This window comes from Cuculus canorus, chromosome 5 (assembly GCF_017976375.1).
Source record: "Cuculus canorus isolate bCucCan1 chromosome 5, bCucCan1.pri, whole genome shotgun sequence".
Classification (NCBI taxonomy): Eukaryota; Metazoa; Chordata; class Aves; order Cuculiformes; family Cuculidae; genus Cuculus; species Cuculus canorus.
Window position 1 is genome coordinate 54980465 of NC_071405.1, and position 18045 is coordinate 54998509.

General features: G+C 39.2%; 1 protein-coding gene across 6 annotated transcripts in view; it reads right to left on the reverse strand.

Moving 5' to 3' along the window:
- RGS6 (regulator of G protein signaling 6) overlaps window positions 1-18045 on the reverse strand; it is a 278903-nt gene that overhangs the window by 68422 nt on the left and 192436 nt on the right. For all 6 annotated transcript variants that reach the window (XM_054067562.1, XM_054067563.1, XM_054067561.1 and 3 more), the window contains 5 exons: window positions 11250-11300; window positions 9763-9869; window positions 7377-7428; window positions 4598-4662; window positions 1605-1681 (listed from right to left, as the gene is read on the reverse strand). In XM_054067562.1, coding sequence (XP_053923537.1) covers window positions 1605-1681; window positions 4598-4662; window positions 7377-7428; window positions 9763-9869; window positions 11250-11300 — 352 coding nt within the window. The remainder of the gene's footprint in view (window positions 1-1604; window positions 1682-4597; window positions 4663-7376; window positions 7429-9762; window positions 9870-11249; window positions 11301-18045) is intronic.

Below are 18045 nucleotides of genomic sequence, written 5' to 3' on the forward strand. Positions count from 1 at the left end.
AAATTATCTTCAAGGTTGCTTTGTCCTGAACCCAGGTTCTCGGCTCATATCACCAAACTTACTCGTAACTCAGTATTTCACACTTCAAACTATTAAGACACAACACGTCCTGTGGTTGTGGTTTTTGAGCAATGGAAATTCTATGTAAACAAAGTAGAAGGTGGAGCAGAACTTGATAAGCAGGAGGAATGTTTTCAGGTATTTTTGTTTGGTTTTCCTTTTAAGTTAATTCAGGATTGTGAATTACAATACTAATTCCAGCTCTGCCTTGCTAGAAACCTTGCTGGAAGACTGAACCATCATATGAACTGGGAACTAAGAAGTGGAAGCTAGCCAGCCAAAAAAGTTGATAGTGGCCAGCTCATGCTTACGTTTCAATGAAAATGGAACAGAGAAAAGATGAATAAGCAATGGTGATCATGTAAAGAAACTGATATTTACATTTCTTTCACAGGTAATAATTGTATGTCATAGATAGAATGCAGAATTTTGTTTTGACTTGAGGGTTTTTTTTTTCATGTCGGCAATAAACCTTTAAGTAACTGAAAATACAATTGCTATTGTAACTTCTAATGTTCTCTTCCAAACAGAACACTGGTGGTATTCTGGTCAGAAAAAAAATCTCTTAATTACCTTGTTATTTAAAGGATAATTACCATGTACTTAAATAGCACATAATTACAATGCTATAAAGCAAAGAATCAATCAAAATTCCAAAGAGTTAATCGAAGACAGAGACACACACTTCAACCACATGCTCAAGGAATGATGTTTCTTAACTTTTTAGCATCTAATGCTGAAAGCGCAAACTCTTTCTAGTGGTACAGTGTCAGTACTGGTGTCCTCATGTACCATCTTCATCAGCCTTTCTATTTATAGGTGATAACTACATGCATGAAAGAGACACGTAGGCTTTTGCAGCAATAATGAAAACATGCTCAAAACATTAAGAGGCTTCAAACTGTTTTCACAATGGAAGATGAGGAAAAAAAAATGTACATTTCAATTATAAGCAGAGGGTAGAAAAAACCCAGATACTAAATCTGAGTAAGTTTTATGTAAGTGGTACCCATTTTTCCACATTAATTTAGTAGCACAAGTTGAACTGCAGAGAGTGGAGGTAGAATGGAATCAACTGGGGAATTCACATAAACAAGAAAACCAAATGCAGTGTGCTGTAAACACCACCCTTATAATCACTTTGAATGTGCAGTATTTTTAAACTGAGAAATATTTTAGAACCATAGATTAATAGAGACATATGACAAGGTTCTGTTCTATCTATTTATACAAAACAAAAATACTATACAAAAGTAGAAGCAGAATGGGCAAGTGAATTGCACAACCTCCCATGTCGAATCCAAGCTCAGGAACTCCTGATCAACAATTCCATGTACAGATAACTAAATCCATCTTTCAGATTCTGGCACAAACCTTCAGAATTGCCTCTCTGTTCTTTCTAGTCTGCTGGTGATTAAAATTCATCAACACCTTCTGAGCTTAGTTGCAGTAAAGACTTTGACAGAGAAATTTTATCTTTACGGAATCTCCTTCCCTTCACAGCTCTTAATAGTGGTGCAATTCAGTGCTCCAGGATTACTCACTTCACTTGGGCCTCAGCTTGCATGAAGATAAATTCCCACTTTCTTGCAAATGCTCTCTGAAGTCTTGCTAAGTTTTCCTGACAAAAGATGAAAATAGCAAGAATAGTAAGAATGCTTAATCCTTGTAATTCCAACAACTGCATAAGAGCACAGTTAGCATGTTGGGTGTTTATCTAATTCTATATTTTTTTTTTTTTAGGCAAGAAAACTCAAGACACAGAAGTCAGTATTGATTTCAGGTGAACTATTCTGCAGGCAAAGCAAAGTGGTAACACATCCTTTTGGGCTGTAGCTCCATAGCTGCAGCCAAGAGGGACCTGACAGGGAGAAGTAATGGAGTGTGATGAAGACAGCCTGAGCTCTACTGTGAAAATAATGATGGGCTTGTTCCCAAAAGATAACACTGAGAAGCTTTGTGAAGATGACGATTTTCGTTTCGTTCCATAGCAGATGGCTGCCACCTGCATGTTTCCCTCTCATCTCCGCTTTCCCTTCCTGTCCCCCTCCACCCCCACCTCAGGCTTTTGTGAGGGGCAAAGCCTGAGTGTTCCTTGCTTTGCTCAGTCCTGGTCACTGCCCAGAGCATTACACAGCTGCCGAGCACTGAAGGCTAGGGATTGCCAGGATGATTCATGAAAGGAAATAACTTGTTTGTCTGAACAATGAACATCGCTAACTGCAAAGACTGGGTCCAGATGCAGGCTTGCTCTATAGCTGAAGTATCAGCTCTGGTTCAGACTCATTACAGAAAGCATCACAGCTCATGGTCAAACTAAGGCCATGGCAAGAATTCCAGGCTCAAATGGCACCCTAAACTCACATATTCACACTCACCCCTATAAGGAGGCCTAGAAGACCATTAACCTGATGCTCTTCTGCATTACAGCTGGTTCAACTGTTGCATCTTATCATTGCAATGAACACTATTAGTTTTATTTGTTTTTAATACCTATTTCCCTTATTTCAAGAAAGTACTTAAGTGTATGTATTTCGAAGCTAGAAGAAATCTTTTTACTATTTACTTTAAACTCTTGTACAGCACAAGGAATAAAGCTTGGCTTTGTCATCACCAAGTCCATGTAACACTTTCAGTCCCTATACATAGAGAAAAACAGTTAATCAAATGATATACAGTTGTGCTGAGTTGTGATGATTTCCTTAACTGTGGCTACAAGGAAGAACTACTTGTAATTATCCACAAAACAAAGTTTTTGTGTTTTTTTTTTAAAATTTTATTTCAAATAATGGTCACATGAGTAAATATGCTGATGCCAATGAAACATCATCAACTGAAGCAATATTTGAATCATTTACATTTGGCCAATTATAAAAAAAGGTGAATTGTATTATGCAAGCTTAATCATGTCACCCAGACCACTGCTCTACCAGTATAAATGGCAGGTGGAGGGTTCTTTATGAATACTGCAAGCAGAACTTAAAAATGACAAAATGTTCCCTGAGATGCTTTGTAGAGATTGTATTTGGAAACTCCAGGTCAGTGCTGATGCCTATAGGGAAGCATTCTCATACTGTATCTCCAAAAACTACTAAAGGTACAGGGCTACTTCCCAATCCTTTAAGCCTGTTTCTCTCACTCATCCTCAGCTTATACATCCATTTTTTGATCTGTTTTAGCTCCCATAATTATGAGGAAGAGTCAGTGCCATTCTTATCAGATTTTCTCTAATTAAGAGAGCAAAGTTTGAACGCAGAAGCAATCTCTAATTGTGCAATGCAATATTCGCAAGAAAAATGAGAGACTGCCAAGATCTAATTATTTGCCATCACTGGAGCATTGCTACTCTCAGCAGACAACAATGTGCAAAAGTACTTAGCCATAGCCTTGCTGCATGTGTGTGGGAGTTCGTGCGCTGCTGAACAGCTTTTTGTTGCTCTTTGATAGATCTTTAGAGTGCTTACAGTTAATTGGTTGGCTGTGAGCAATTTTAATGGTTTTAATAGTGAAACTGGCAATATGCAGAAGGAAAAATTCAGCAAAAGTATGTGTAAGTATTCCTTCCTTATGCCTGTATTTCAAGATTAGAATTCTTGGGATCTCTGAATACATTTCCAAGGTGGACTAGAGAAGTGGCAATTTTCGCATGCTCTTCACTGAAAGGACCAAATTATGTGTATATACATCCGCGCGCACAGAAGACCCAAAATGCAGAAGTAAAGGAAGAAGTAAATAGTCAATTCTTAGAAAGAAAAAAGCCCTAAAATATATGCAACATAAAGGTTTTCATGGTAATTAAATATGAACACAGAAGTCCACCAGAATCAGCTTTGTAAATAAACTCTCCAATGAAAAGTTCCACTTTTGAAATTCAGCTGCTGAGCTAGTAAACACACAAAAAAGTCAGTATAATAGGAAAAAAATGTTCAGCTGGTCAGTGTTACACTGCTGGTATTCAAAGAAACTCGCATCAGTCTTGCCCCTGCTGCCTCCATCTTCCCATTCCTTTCTACTGAAACACTGCACAATCTGAGGCCAAGGTTGAGGATATTTTTATAGATAATCATTTCATAATAGAAAAAATGCCTTCAATAAGCTTGAGTAATAGTTTTTCGTATGGCATATTGAAAACCGTCTAAGTCTAATATCTGAAAACTTTTGTAACTAGTGGGTCATCAGCAATTTAACTTCCCAATAATGCACCTGAAAATCCAACATTTCCATGTGTTAATATCTGCTATATAAACTAAGAACTGCCAACTGGAAACAGGAAACCAACGTAAACTTCTGTCTAATTTGCCCCAATCTTGGTAGGCTAGCTATACTGTGGATGCTTTAATTTGTGACATTGCAAAGACTAGGGATGTTCTCCAATCATGTTCCTGATGTTGTCTCCAGATCAACCTTCACACAATCCTGATAACTAAAAAAAGACACAGTAAAGGCTGAGCGCAAAGCACAAAATGGCAGCATTCAATTGGCAAGCAAAGCTCTCCCCGCACCCCCCAGCTTTAAATTCTAGCAGCAATATACCTACGGCTTCATAATCTGCCAGCTCCAGCCTAGCTTTGTTCTGCATGGTCCGTTTGCAAAGATAGATGGCTAAAGGGAGAAACAGAATGGAAAACAATGACAGACAGATTATTAGTACCAGGTCTTAAGAAAAGAAAAAACTGGTCCATGTTCTCATTAGAAAGCATCTTGAGCTGAGGAATGAGAAGGCTGAATACCTAGCTGACATTATCCACCAGTAATCTCAGAGGCTTTAAACATCTGGGATATCTCATTTAAAAGTGCTGAGAGATGCCAGGACCTAACAAGATGTCTAAGAAAGGCACAATTGCTTCTAGGCCTCATAAAAGATATAGCATTAACAACCTGTTCCCCTCAGCACTTTGGGAATATAACCACCAAAGTGAGCAGCCCTGCACTTCTTTTCCCCTTCTGTTTACAAAAAAAAAATCAAAATCAAGATATTGAAATGAAAACAGAAATACAGGTCAGATCTTAAAGGCATGATCTGAGAAATTTTTCGTATGCTCCATCCACTTATTCTACTCATTTCAAACCATAAGAAAAGTTTTCTCACATTTTACCACAGCCAGATACTGCAGAAACCACTGTGGTTTGGGATTCTGACAGTCAAGGTAAGCCCAGTGCATGATACCAAACCAGTCCCATGCTGCCTTCTTGGAAAGCCTCAGCTGGGCTGCTAGCTCGTCCCATTTCCATTACGGGCTGAAACACACAGTCTCCAGAGCAAGCTGGGTATACGGTCAGGTCTCAACTACGTAATCGAGGTTCAACGTTCTCATTTTGGGATGAATCTAGATATGAATGTTATAGCTTCCTTGTGTTTTGCCCTCCTCTCTCATGCTTCAGGTGCTGATTGTCCAAGAGAGTACCAAACTGCAGCAGAGCAAAAGCCAAAGCTTTATCTACAGAAACCTGCAATAACCTTTTCCAGAAAATTTCAGCTTTTCTTTGAAAACCACCGGGTTTTGGTTTGCTGATAAATACAATCTTCTGACATCTTCATGGATGCTTTCCATTGGAAACCTATTCTTATATTTAAAATATATGACAAAAACAGTGCTGTTCATGTAATTCTATTCTATGCTACTCCTATAACTCTAACATTCATATAATGAGCTGATATTATGCATGTTAACCAGAGCTGATCAATTCATGTATATTTATATATCTCAAGAGCAGTTTCATCTGTAGGTCATTTACAACACCAAATAAACCAAGGGTCAGTCATCTTTCAGTATTTCTTCATGCTAGGCAGTGACCTGCCATTAGCAAGTTAGTTCCTGTCCTGTGATCAGACCCATACAAATGAAAAAAGTATGAAAAGCTGCTGGGATTTCAGTTTTATTTGGGTCTACTGCTACTCTGGGATTAATTCCTGGGAAGACTCCATCTGTACAGACCTCTGCTGTGCAGCGACTGATTATAAACATACGTTAGAGATTTCTGGGACAGATGAAAATCTGTCACTACAGGGCTCAGAGCTAATGCAGTTGCAGCTTGTCCAGCTGTGGGTCAGCTCATATAGGGTGTCTATTTTGAGGTGTACTGTTCTACTCAATTCCCTTGCAGCACAATAATCGGACTGTGAAACCAGTTATTTATCAGATGCTATAGGGAAAATCAGAACTTCCCTCTTCAGTTTGTTGATCTGATATTTACTGAATACGTATTTGGCACAGTTCAGACAGTAAAATCTGGAAATTGGTGACCGTAAAATCTGGAAATGATTTTGCATATAATAAACAGTATTGTGTGTTCTCCTAGACAGTTCCCTCACGAGGATAAACACAAAAGCCTGTGCTAGCGTCCCTGCAGATGAGGACTGCAAATGAACTATCACATGACAGACACCATAACAGGCTACTTCTCCACTCCAGCAAATTATTTCCAGAATCCATAATGATGACTAATTAAGGCTCAGGAAAGAAAAAAACCCTCATATTCAGGAAGAAGTTCTAAACTGATCTTAGCTTATGAGATGTTTCAGAAGAAGCACTTTCAGAAGGTCCTGTTTTATAAGCACACACGTGGATTCACTTCCTCTTCCAATGCCACACCAGGATGCAACAATTGATTTTATTATTTAACTGTGAAAGTGCAGTTCTGGAAGAGACAGCAATATTGCATGCAGACAGCTAAAGATATCAACACTGATATATTTTCTTTTTGTATTATCACTGTCTGCAGGCACTGACATGTTTAACACACCATGTTCCTCTTTATTAGCTCATAAACCATGCTCAGTCTTCTCTTTTTTACCAGCTATCAGCTGGTAATCTTAAAAAAATGGGAAAAATAAGTCTGATGCCATATATCAGAGAACTTTAACTACGGGTTGCCATGAGTTATATACTGGTTTATTGATCAGCCAGATGAGTGTCCAGATGAGGTAACTTTTTATTGATCAACATATCAGATTCAGCCACAGATCACAGTATGTTCTACCACAAAAGCAATATCGGCATTATTTAAGATTCCCAAGGAGCAGTATTCTGCTTGACATAAATCCTGTTGAAACAAACACAGCTACGGGAGAACTAAGGTAACAGAATGTAAAACCAATAGTCCAACTGAACTCAATAGCTACAGCTCCATGAACTTGAGATACCCTGGGATTTCACTTCATGTATTTGAGATGAGCTCATTTCTGCCTCTGATTGCAGTCTGACAAGAAACTCTGCTGATGAAGGCTGCAGATGGCCAACAGTAATTATTTGAAGGACAATTCCATCACAAAATTTCTGTACTAACATTCTACAATGAAATAATTATACTCTCACCATAATCTGTGTTTTCTGGTTCCCAGCAGTTTGAAGGCCAAAAGTATGGTGCCTAAGAAACAAAATATGCATTTTTGTCATTTAAAAGATTAAAAACAATTCAGATGCTGATAATCATTACAAGTACATAGAAAAGAATTACAAAGTCTATGCCCCAGTCTCTGCCCTCAGGGGAAACACTGCTACAGATGTCAGTAAAAGCAAGGATGCTTTTCCAGGAAAGTATCAATATTTAACATTCCTCACTGCAGGTAAATGAGAATGCTATAATACAAATATCTCTTGAGGAGGATGCCCAGTATCCTGATGCTATTTTAGACACTGTTGCTTTCTCATCTAAATGTGGGCCTCTTACCCTCTATCCCCAGAACCTCCTCTTTCCCCAGGAATTCACAAGTACCCTTATAGTCTTTTATTGTTTGTTTGTTTGTTTTTTTAAGGAGCATGAGAATCATAGAATCATAGACTAGTTTGGGTTGGAAAGGACCTTAAAGATCATCTAGAACTTCATAGCTTTTTCTATAAACTACATAGTGCTTGCATTTCTGGAGCAGCTACGAGTGTGGTTGACAGCCTACAAAATAATTTATTTTTAAAATATAATAGATGGCTGATTTCAGAGTAATTCTGAAAGCAGAAGTCCTGCTTACTGCTTTTGTTTTGTGTCCAGGTCTGCATGTTGCAGTTGCTACAATTAATTCAAAATCTTACTACACGAGGCTGTATTTCAGTTGTACGTGAATGTAAAATAACGTTCATGTGATTACACAAATTATAGAACACTGTTTCGCATTACTGATGTAATGTCACAAATGGGTGTAGGATGTTAGACATACAAAGAGTACTCCTTGCAGCAAAGTATAGTAAGAAAACACGGAGGGATGAAACAATACAACGTTCAATGCCCCATTGATACATATTAACTTCACAAGAGGATGAGCAACTGCTAAAGGAAGGACTGACGCTGAGGTAGAAAGTGGCAAGAAGAGAGTAATGGAAAAGAAAAATTCTTCTATCAGCTTATTTTTTGTGGAAAACGGCTGATGAGAATGATTGCAGGAAATGAAAGCAGGCAAAGAATAAGAAAAAGTTGTAGGAAAATAGAATGGAAAGAAAAGTCAATAAGCAGTCAAAACAATTTGATGATATGGTTCACACAGGCTTAAAACAAGGAAAAGAAATTAAATTATACTCTGCTTTGGAAATCTAGCTTCTAAGAGGTGCACAGACCAACTTTTTTATGGTGTTATTCTTTCAAAATAGAGAAAAATGCAACTAAGTGGGCAATCAGTATTACCCCTGCTTCTGTCAAGTCTTGTATGGCAGGAGGAGCAAGATTTCCAGTAAAAACAAGGCAACTGTCATGAAAAACCTTAGTCTGAATAATGCCAGCTAACCAGAAGGCAGGGAGAGATAAGGGAGGTCTGTGATCTCCTGGGCTTTGTTCACTGTGCCATTGGTCTCATGTGATAGCATAACAACGCATTGGCAGTGAGCATGAGCAGTGGCAACATGAGATGCAAAGAGGAAAACAGGCTTTTCAAATAAAAACTGAAACAGAGAAGACAAATGAAAAGGAGGAACAGGAGGGGGAGAAGCAGAGAGGTTACAGGAAAGATAAGGGAGCTGGCTGGGATCATGTAACACAAATTCAGCTTCCAGAACTACGAAGCAGGACTCCAGGTTTGAACTTATTGCTTCTTTTAAAGTTATACAATCTGCCCAAAAGGAGTTTTTGCAGCATAAGCACTTAGTAATCTAGGTTGACAGCAACAGTTTTTGGAAAGGGTATGGAACTCAAGCACAGGATGCTTTAAAAATTCAACACATCTGGAGACGTGGGGACACTGAGGGATAGAGATGTCCCAGCTCAGATGACTGCCAAGGTTACAATACGCTTTGTGAAAGAGCCAAAGCCTGAAGCTTGCCCCCTCCCACATCAATCCATAAGCAAGAGATGATAAGAATGTGAATTTTTCTGCTGTGCCAGAGCTTGAACATCCAGCTCCAAAGTTTGATTTAGTCCCTTTTGCACAGGAGAGTGGCTTCTCAGTTCTGTGCCAGCATTAGAAGCCCTTTTATTTCTACTGGTTTAGTTGAACTCTGAGTACAACAGCCTTGAAATAATGTATTAAAAGTAATCACAGGACATATTTGTTCATTCATGTAAAAATTGTGGGTCAGAAAGTAGAAGACAGTGATTTGGGATTTTAAAGCAGGTCTTTTTGAAGGGACTTCATAACTTCCTAAGGACTCTACCAAGATAGCCTCAACCCCTGGCTTCATGGACTTAACAGGTGCTTAGAGATAAACAGTAGGTGGATTTCAGCAGTATTATTGCAGAGACAGTAGAAGGGTTGACAAGGGAGACAGAGGGCTCACCAACCTGAAAACGATAGAATGTCCCATCATCTTTCAGGGTAAGGACATGGTCTGAGATTGGAAACACATAACCCTGTGCAGCGATAAGACTTCCCAAGTGTATTGCTTCACCTGTGAAAGACAGAAACATCAGGGATGTGTCAGAAAGACATGTACTGCACAATCCTCTGATTTCAGCAATGGCTCTAGCGATGACTCATGCGAAGACCTGGTGCACACATGCCTCTCAGTATCCACGCTGCATCCTTATACCTTCCAACAAAACCGTGCAATGGAGAGCAGGAATCAGCCTTACTAAACAGATGGAGCATATTCAAATGTTTAACCTGCTGGTTTTATGTTTATAAATTGTCACACACCAGTTCAGCACTGGCCTCTGAAATTTGATTCAAAGCCTATTATCCACCACAGGTAGCAAGAAGCCTGTTCTACCAGTGAACCCGCTTGCCTCTACCAAACCTGACAAACACCTGCAACACCAGGTCATTAGCGACATGTTTATGCCTAAAGACAAATGCTGGCACCATAGCATTACCATTCGCTAGAGGAAACGGTGCTGTGATAAAGGGGAGTTCATATCCTAGCAATGCCAGGGCAACCTTCACCCCCACAGAAGTACATCTGCACCAATTTTCAACCAATGTCAGCTGTCAAAAGCTGCATCAACTTTCTCAGACTTGCAAAACACACATCAGTTTCTCATTCACCCCCAGGGAGATAATAAAGCTATTGTCTGCAGTTGAAATTCAGATTTGGCACTTGACTGGACTCCTAAGAAGGGATGTGTGCACAGGGATGCCTTGGGTGAAGCAATCCTGCCTCTGTCTCTAATTTTAAACGGTGACAGTAGGCAGCAGAAACAAACTGGGAGGTGAAATGCTGTATTATTTTCCTTTCCAGAAAAGGAAAAGAAACTTCTGGGCCTGCAGATCTTTTCTTCTTCTTTTCCCAATAGTTCTTACCTATGTTATGATTTTGGTTTCTCTGAAGAGTGAACTGTTTGAATAGTGCAGATGCAATGATCACTGTTCATGGCTGATTATGCATTTACCTATCTGCTGTGACAAAGTAGCCACCATCATCTGATCCCAACGTGGTGTTTGTGCCGTTCTTGGCCAGTGTGTTCAGTCAGTCAGCTACCTTTCCCTACACCATGAAAACATGCCACTGCATTTGCCTGCTTAACCACACATATCCACCAACCTCTTTTCTAAGTCTGGGAACAACTATAAAATCAATCAGTCTTTCTTATGTAGCAACAATTTCACAGGCAGGTTAAGACTCCTACAAAGCGCCTTCTGTGTATTGCAGTGTAAAGTATTAGACTTAATTAAGATGTTGATTCCTATCTCATTCCCTCCTCTTTCCCACCAAATGCTTAAAATCAACCTTGTTGTTCTACAAGTATTTCAGACTTGAGCAAAATAGTATCTACTGCCTAATGTCACACACAATACAGATTGAGTATGTGGTCAGCTGTGGTCACCTCACCTGGATCCTCAATGTTGAGGTTCTTCATAAGCCACTGCACAATATCAGCACCTGCAAAAATGGAAAAAAAAAAAAAAAAAAAGAGGTGTGTGCCTAAGAAAGCATTAAACACCGAGACCACAGGTTTTCTGAGAGCCCTAGAAAGAGATAACTTTGAGAGAGCTACAACAGAACTGACAAGAATTTTACTCCATTTTTCTTCTTATCTCTGCTGAGGTTTCAAAATGTTTTCCTTTCTTGTGCAATGCTATAATTATATAGTTATTGACAGGTACTAAGAAGCATTCTGTGCAATGGGAGACTTGATATACTTTAAGTCAGATATTACTCTAATGGTTCCATATAAATTCTTCTCTCCCAGTTGTGTCTCTCGCCTCTGCATACAATAAGTTAGATTTCTGCAAGCACTAGGCAGACTAGCAAGGAGATTAAGGAGCATTTACTGGCATTTTGCATGCATAAAGGTAAAGGCAATAATATAAAAGTGCAGGATTGAGTTATCAGTCAAAAAAACCCCAAGAAAGTCTCGATTACACCAAAGACAAGCAAGGTCTTTGAGAAGAAAGTCAATTCACCAACCATATCCTGAGCTGCACCAAAAGGAGCATGGTCAGCAGGTTGAAGGAGGCAACTCTGCCAGTCTGCTCTTATAAGACTCCACCTGGAGTGCCGCATCCAGCTTGGGACCTTCAGCACAGGAGAGATATGGACCTGTTGGAATGGGTCCAGAGAAGGGACACAAACTGGAACATCTCTCCTGTGAAGAAAGGCTGAGAGAGTCTGGTTTGTTCAGCCTGGAGAAGAGGAGGCTCCAGGGAGACCTTACTGAGGCTTTTCAGAACTTAAAGGCGGTTTCTTAGAATGAAAGGGACAGACTTTATCAGGAAGTGTAGTGATAGGACAAGGGGTAGCGGTTTTAAGCTAAAAGAGGGGAGATTTAGATTAGATACTACGAAGAAATTTTTTACTGTGAGGGTGGTGATAAATGGAACAGGTTGCTCAGAGAAGTCGTGGATGCCCTGTCCCTGGAGGTGTTCAAGGCCAGCTTGGATGAGACTTTGAGAAACCTGATCTAGTGTTTCTGCTTATCACAGGGGGGTCAGAACTGGATGACCTTTAAGGTCCTTTGCAACCCAAATCATCTATGATTCTGTTTCTATTTAGAAATTTATTCCAGAACTCTTTTTTTTTTTTTAATACATAGAACTAAGTTCCCAGCCTAAGTTTATTAATATGCAATTTATATGCATTTGATATCATAACTGTATTATTTAATGGAAATTTTTTCTTCCTTGATAGTTTCTCCTGAGTGTTTCTACAGAGGACTAGCACATTGCCTCCCTATCGCCATTACACTCTTCATTAAACTCTTTTAATGACCTCTTAAGATGATCTGTCCCTCTACTTTACTATACAGCAACTTCTCAAATTTAAGTTCCATTTTTTAACACTTGGGTCATCAGAACTGCAGGCAGGATCTTGCAGAATGTCTAATCAACACCTCTGGTGATGGTGCCAGCACTTTCGTGTCCTTACTGAAACCGGCTTGCCAGGTGTATCCTAAAGTCACATCACTTTTTTTGTGAATAGTGAGTTTATTCAGAAAAAGATGTCAGAGTTGTCCAACACTACCTGCTAGATGAGAATACATCTAGTAAACTAGTTATATGTTATTCAGTGCTAGCTAAATAACATATGGGGAAAATATTCAGAGCCAGTAACTGTTGTTTTGACAAGTTTGTTAATAAAATATTGTATTTTACAAACATGGATGTTCCCCTTTGCCTTTTGCAAAAGAAAAAGATTCTAAAGATAGAGCAACACATTTTGGACTAGAAAACCATTTCAATGAGACTCAAACTAAAGTGCTTCTGTATTGTTAGAAACAAAACCAAACCTCACAAAATGCTGTCTTGGTTCAACTTAACCAGAATCTTCCTTAGTTTTTCTGTTCATCCCTCAAATTAAACAGTTCACTATTTCCCTTAACTTTTATCTCTCTCAGTTAACATGTTTGCAGGATCTTATTGCCAAGTAATATGACAGCTGATACCCGAAAATCATCTAGAGCAGGGCATTGCTTCACTCAAGGGCGCTGAAGTGCATTCTGCATGGACCCTTTCCAGATATACAGGAATACTTAATGTCCCCAGCTCTACGCCTGTTTTGAGGAATGCATTCAATTTTCATCAAATTATAATGAAAAATTCAAGTAATACTGGAAGCTGGTTCACGAGTCTTTCTTCCCATGTTATTAAGATTAAAAAAGAAAGGTTTAAATGGGCAAGTAAACTGAAGGCACTGACTCAATCAGAACTCCCATGATCAGCCACTCCAGAATATAAGCAGCACTTGAGATCAGGGATCTTAATTTGTCTCTGTTAAAAACATGAAGTCATTCCTGAATGTTGCCAAGAGCCTGGTAGATTTTATAGCTGTTCTCTGGTTGTCCTGAGGCAGACAGATTATCTTTCTGCTGAGTTTGCTGAACCATTATTTATCACCTGCCAAGACTGATTACTCACCCTCGGGACAATGACAAGTCTTTCCTTCGTCTGTTAATTACTGTCATCATTAATAGCCATGTCACTAATTAATATTCAATCATAATGAAAACTCTTTACTGTCATTTCCCATAACACCCTCACTTTTTAGGGTTAACCTCACGCACTGGCTTTGCCTCTGCTCACGGCTGTTTCTAAGACTGCAACCTACTTTTGCCTACCTAGAAGCACTACTTGCATCCTTCCTCCAATAAGAAAATTCAAATTTGTTCTCGTAAGACACAGTGAAGACTTGAGTGAATCCTTTACAAGAAACTACTCTGTCAGACCAAGACACAGATTCCTTTATCTGTAAGTTTTTCAGAAAACCTCATCTTAACCTCCCCTGTAGGTTAAGCCCAATGGATGGTCTTCACATAACTCAGCTTCCCAAAAAAAGATCTTTTCCGGCTGACTTTCAAATTCCACATTTCACAAGCTCTTTTAGAGGACACCCAAAGGAAACCCTTGACCTTTCCATGTTTCCATGAAACACTAACAGGGCAAGGTAATGGCTCCCATCTCCTCTATGCTCCTCTCCATATATCTCTGAGTCAGTATGCTCAGTTCAAGGATAGTCAACAGCCTGTGAACACCTATTTCCTCCTCACCTACACTGAAATATATCTTTTTGCCTTAGGCTCTTCTTTGAAGCTGAAGTAGATTAAGTTGCTTAATACCAACAAAAGAGCTGTATTTCTATGTGCAAACAGATTCACAATGACCATTTATCCAGCTACCTGGTTTAGAGACAGACTAGTAGTTCTATATTTCTTGCTATTTTCTCCATTTTCTGTTTGGCCTCAGTGATCCCATAATGGTAGCTAGTATTCTCAGAAGGCCATTGCCTGTCAACTTGACAAATGAGTGGCCAGCCATGAAAAGATAAATTAAAAAAAAGCTCACAAGGTGTAAAGCCATCGGCAAGATGCAGTTAGTGAAGTGAGTCATCACCACTGCACTTGATACCTTTTCTGCTAAACTTAAGATGCTACACCTCTTCCAGAAAATCCAGGACTGACTTAGAAAATGTAGAGCCATCTATAATCAAATTTGCCCATCTTCCAAGCACTGTGTGAAAAGATGAAGGCAGACAGAATGATGTACTCTGGTCCAGCAATTTCTAAAGATCTGCTGCCTGGACTGGAGACTGTGACGCTGGTTCTGGGCAAAGGGGCCAGGACCACTGAAGTCTGCGTGTCAATCAGCAGACTGGGCACGTCCCTGACAAGGCACACATATGTACATACACACATATATATGTGTACAAATGAAAAAATATAAGAATGTTTCTGAAACTTCAGCAAATAACTGCATCTTTGCATTTCTTTTTGGGCCTGATAAGAAAACTGCATTTTTCGCTGAGTGTCCTGAGGTGGCAGAGTTTGCCAAGCACTGCCAAGTAGAGCTCCACACTGATCTGTCATGGCACATCTTGTGTTACCCATATGTGGCATCCGTGGCTAAGGACTGAAGTCTGTCCTTTCTCAACGGAGTTTCTAAGTAGAGTCCCGATCATTGGATGCCATCCAGCAACTACAGCCAACGAGGTGGGATGCTCTGGGACTCAGATTCTTCACAGCCTTACACTGCAGTGACAAATACGAACACTGAAGAAAGTAAGGTCTTAAAAGAAGACATCTGGTCACATTATGAAAACATTTGTCATATATACATGTCTACAGGAAAAGACATATGATTGCTTGGTTATTTCCTGTCTTTTTCCAGTGTTAATGCAACCCTAATATTTTCTGAAAATATTTTAATAAACATACTAAATATTTTTTGCATAGTAGGGGGTTTTATTACTATTTTACAAAAGGAATATGAAAAATGTGAAATGCTCAGCTTCTTCCTGGACATTATCTACACATTCCATGAGACAGTGTATGGGAAAACAAGCTATATTCCTAGCCTCTGTAGTCAGTCACCTCCAAACTCAAGATCCAGGCAGTCTTTTGATGCAAGGGTGAAAACGTGTTCCCCTTCCTGTCACTTCATTTTTGAAAACAGATGAATCCATTTTAGCACCAAATTTTCCAAACAATTTGCTCCTGAACTCAGATCAATCTTTAAATAGTTCTATCAATAAAACAGGACTGGAAAAATAAACAGTCACAAGCAGTCAAAATTATGTAAGAATACATGTGTAAGTGTACGAGCAGTGACTCAAACTGACTCCCCTGCCAATCACAGAAAACACACTATTAAATGGAAGCAATATGTTTTGGTCTCTCTCAAAAAAAAGCACTGGGTCCTTGTTAAATCTGGGACAAAAAGGTTAATTAATTACCTACACATCTACCACTGGGCTTGCAAAAATAAACAAATGAATATCATTCACAATAAAGACAAAACAATTTCATACAAAATTTCTCAAGGCCTCCGGCACTCCTTGCTACTATTTTTCTTACACAGAGCCCCCCACTGACTCCCACAGTGATTTCAGCTAGACTGGAAGTATAGGCTCCTGCACTAATTTTTATGTGAGGCAAATAAAAAACAATTAGAAAGAAATAGCTAGGTCCTTCCCTAGTATCGTGTTACAAATATTGGGGAAGCACTTTATAGAATTTGCCCACAATAAGCACATAAATAAATACCAATACCAACTGAAAAAAAATCTTAGCAGTTGACTCAGAAAACGTGGTAAGTGCAGCTCTCCTCCATCAGCATGTGGTAATTGCACCACTTGGTGTCAGCAAGAAGCATCTTCAAAGCTACAACAGCTTAGAGCTTCTAGCAATAGACATTTCCCTTTACATTATATTCACTTTAAATTTGGTTTGTGAACTATTAATAATCATTAGCAGCAGGAGCATTACCCCTTTTGATCAAAGCAGTCAAAGTTGCTAAGGAGTCTCTTTGTTCATGGTAACTTTTGAATGCTTGAATTTACAATTTACTTTTCTTTTAATAAAAAATTTGAAAATATAATACTTTGTGTGGAGTAAGAATGATGCTTCGTGGGAAGGTGGAAAGCAGCACACTGAGCTAAGTTGCACATGACTGTTCCACAATGATAAAACAATGACAAGGACAGAATATTTGTAAATTTAATGGGTTCAAAAACTCCGACAACTAAGTGTTGCCTACAGAAAGCTGTTCAGTATGCTTGCTCATTTATACCAAATATAGCTGTTTCAGAGATGAGACTCATATAAATACTAACCATGGGGTTTTGTATGTAGATTTTTGAACTTAGGAAGCACTGTACATCTGTTGCATGAGTGCCCATTTATCTGTAAACAAAACCATATGGCAATCTGATCAAAGATTTATCAAAAGCCTATTAAAATTAACAGCTACCATGCTTGACTCGTGCATATTCTTGTCCCTGATGCCAGGCCCTGACGAAAAATTAACAGCAAACCAATTAATAAATTCTTTCAGAAAAGGGATTAATGACCCAGACCCATTGCTGCACTGCAAGGCGTTGATAGTCAGGTGTGGTGTTGGGAGAGTGGCAGAAGATAATCTTCCAAGGACAGAGAAAATACCATGGGCTCCTATAGACACAGTAGGGAAAGAAGATGAGCAACTGAGGGAATTACCTCAGGGAACAAGACCAAGAGAAGGACAACACAGCACAACCACAGAGCTGCTTATGTGCTGTAATTAGGAGTTGAACAGGAATTTGTAGCTACTGAGTGCTAAAGCATTTTGAAAAAGCTTATGAAGTAACAAGCTGCAAATTAACAATTTAACCATCAGCACTGCAGTGTAAATTAAATCTTTGTCTCCAAAACATATTTTACATGTAACAACCCCCCCCCCCCCCCGCTCTTCTGCCTGCATTTTAAATATAGACAGACATGAAAGATGAAAAACAGATTTAGATTTGCAAAATCCAAATCCCTCATGTACTTCTATCCTGTTAATAGCTCCTTCTTCTGAACTGCTGTTTGGAGGGACTTTTATCTTCTCATCAAACTGGCCAGGCTTCCAAAGTGCACATACCCTCTACAATGCAGACCTGTAGAGGGAGATTTTCACTAGGCAGAAATCAATAAATGATCCAATATGACAGTTCAGAGCTCTGTGTGGGCTAATTTACCAGGTAACAAAGATAAATTGGATCGTAGGATCTTGGAGATATCATGGCCAGACTGCTTTCATTAAAGTGCTCCCCATCTAAAAATAGTTCAGGTAACTTTACAAGGCGTGAAAACAAGCAGCAGAAGATATACTCAAAGACAGGCTTCTGGCTTGCAACACCCTTCCTCCAACAACACTTAAAAGCAGGCAGCCAG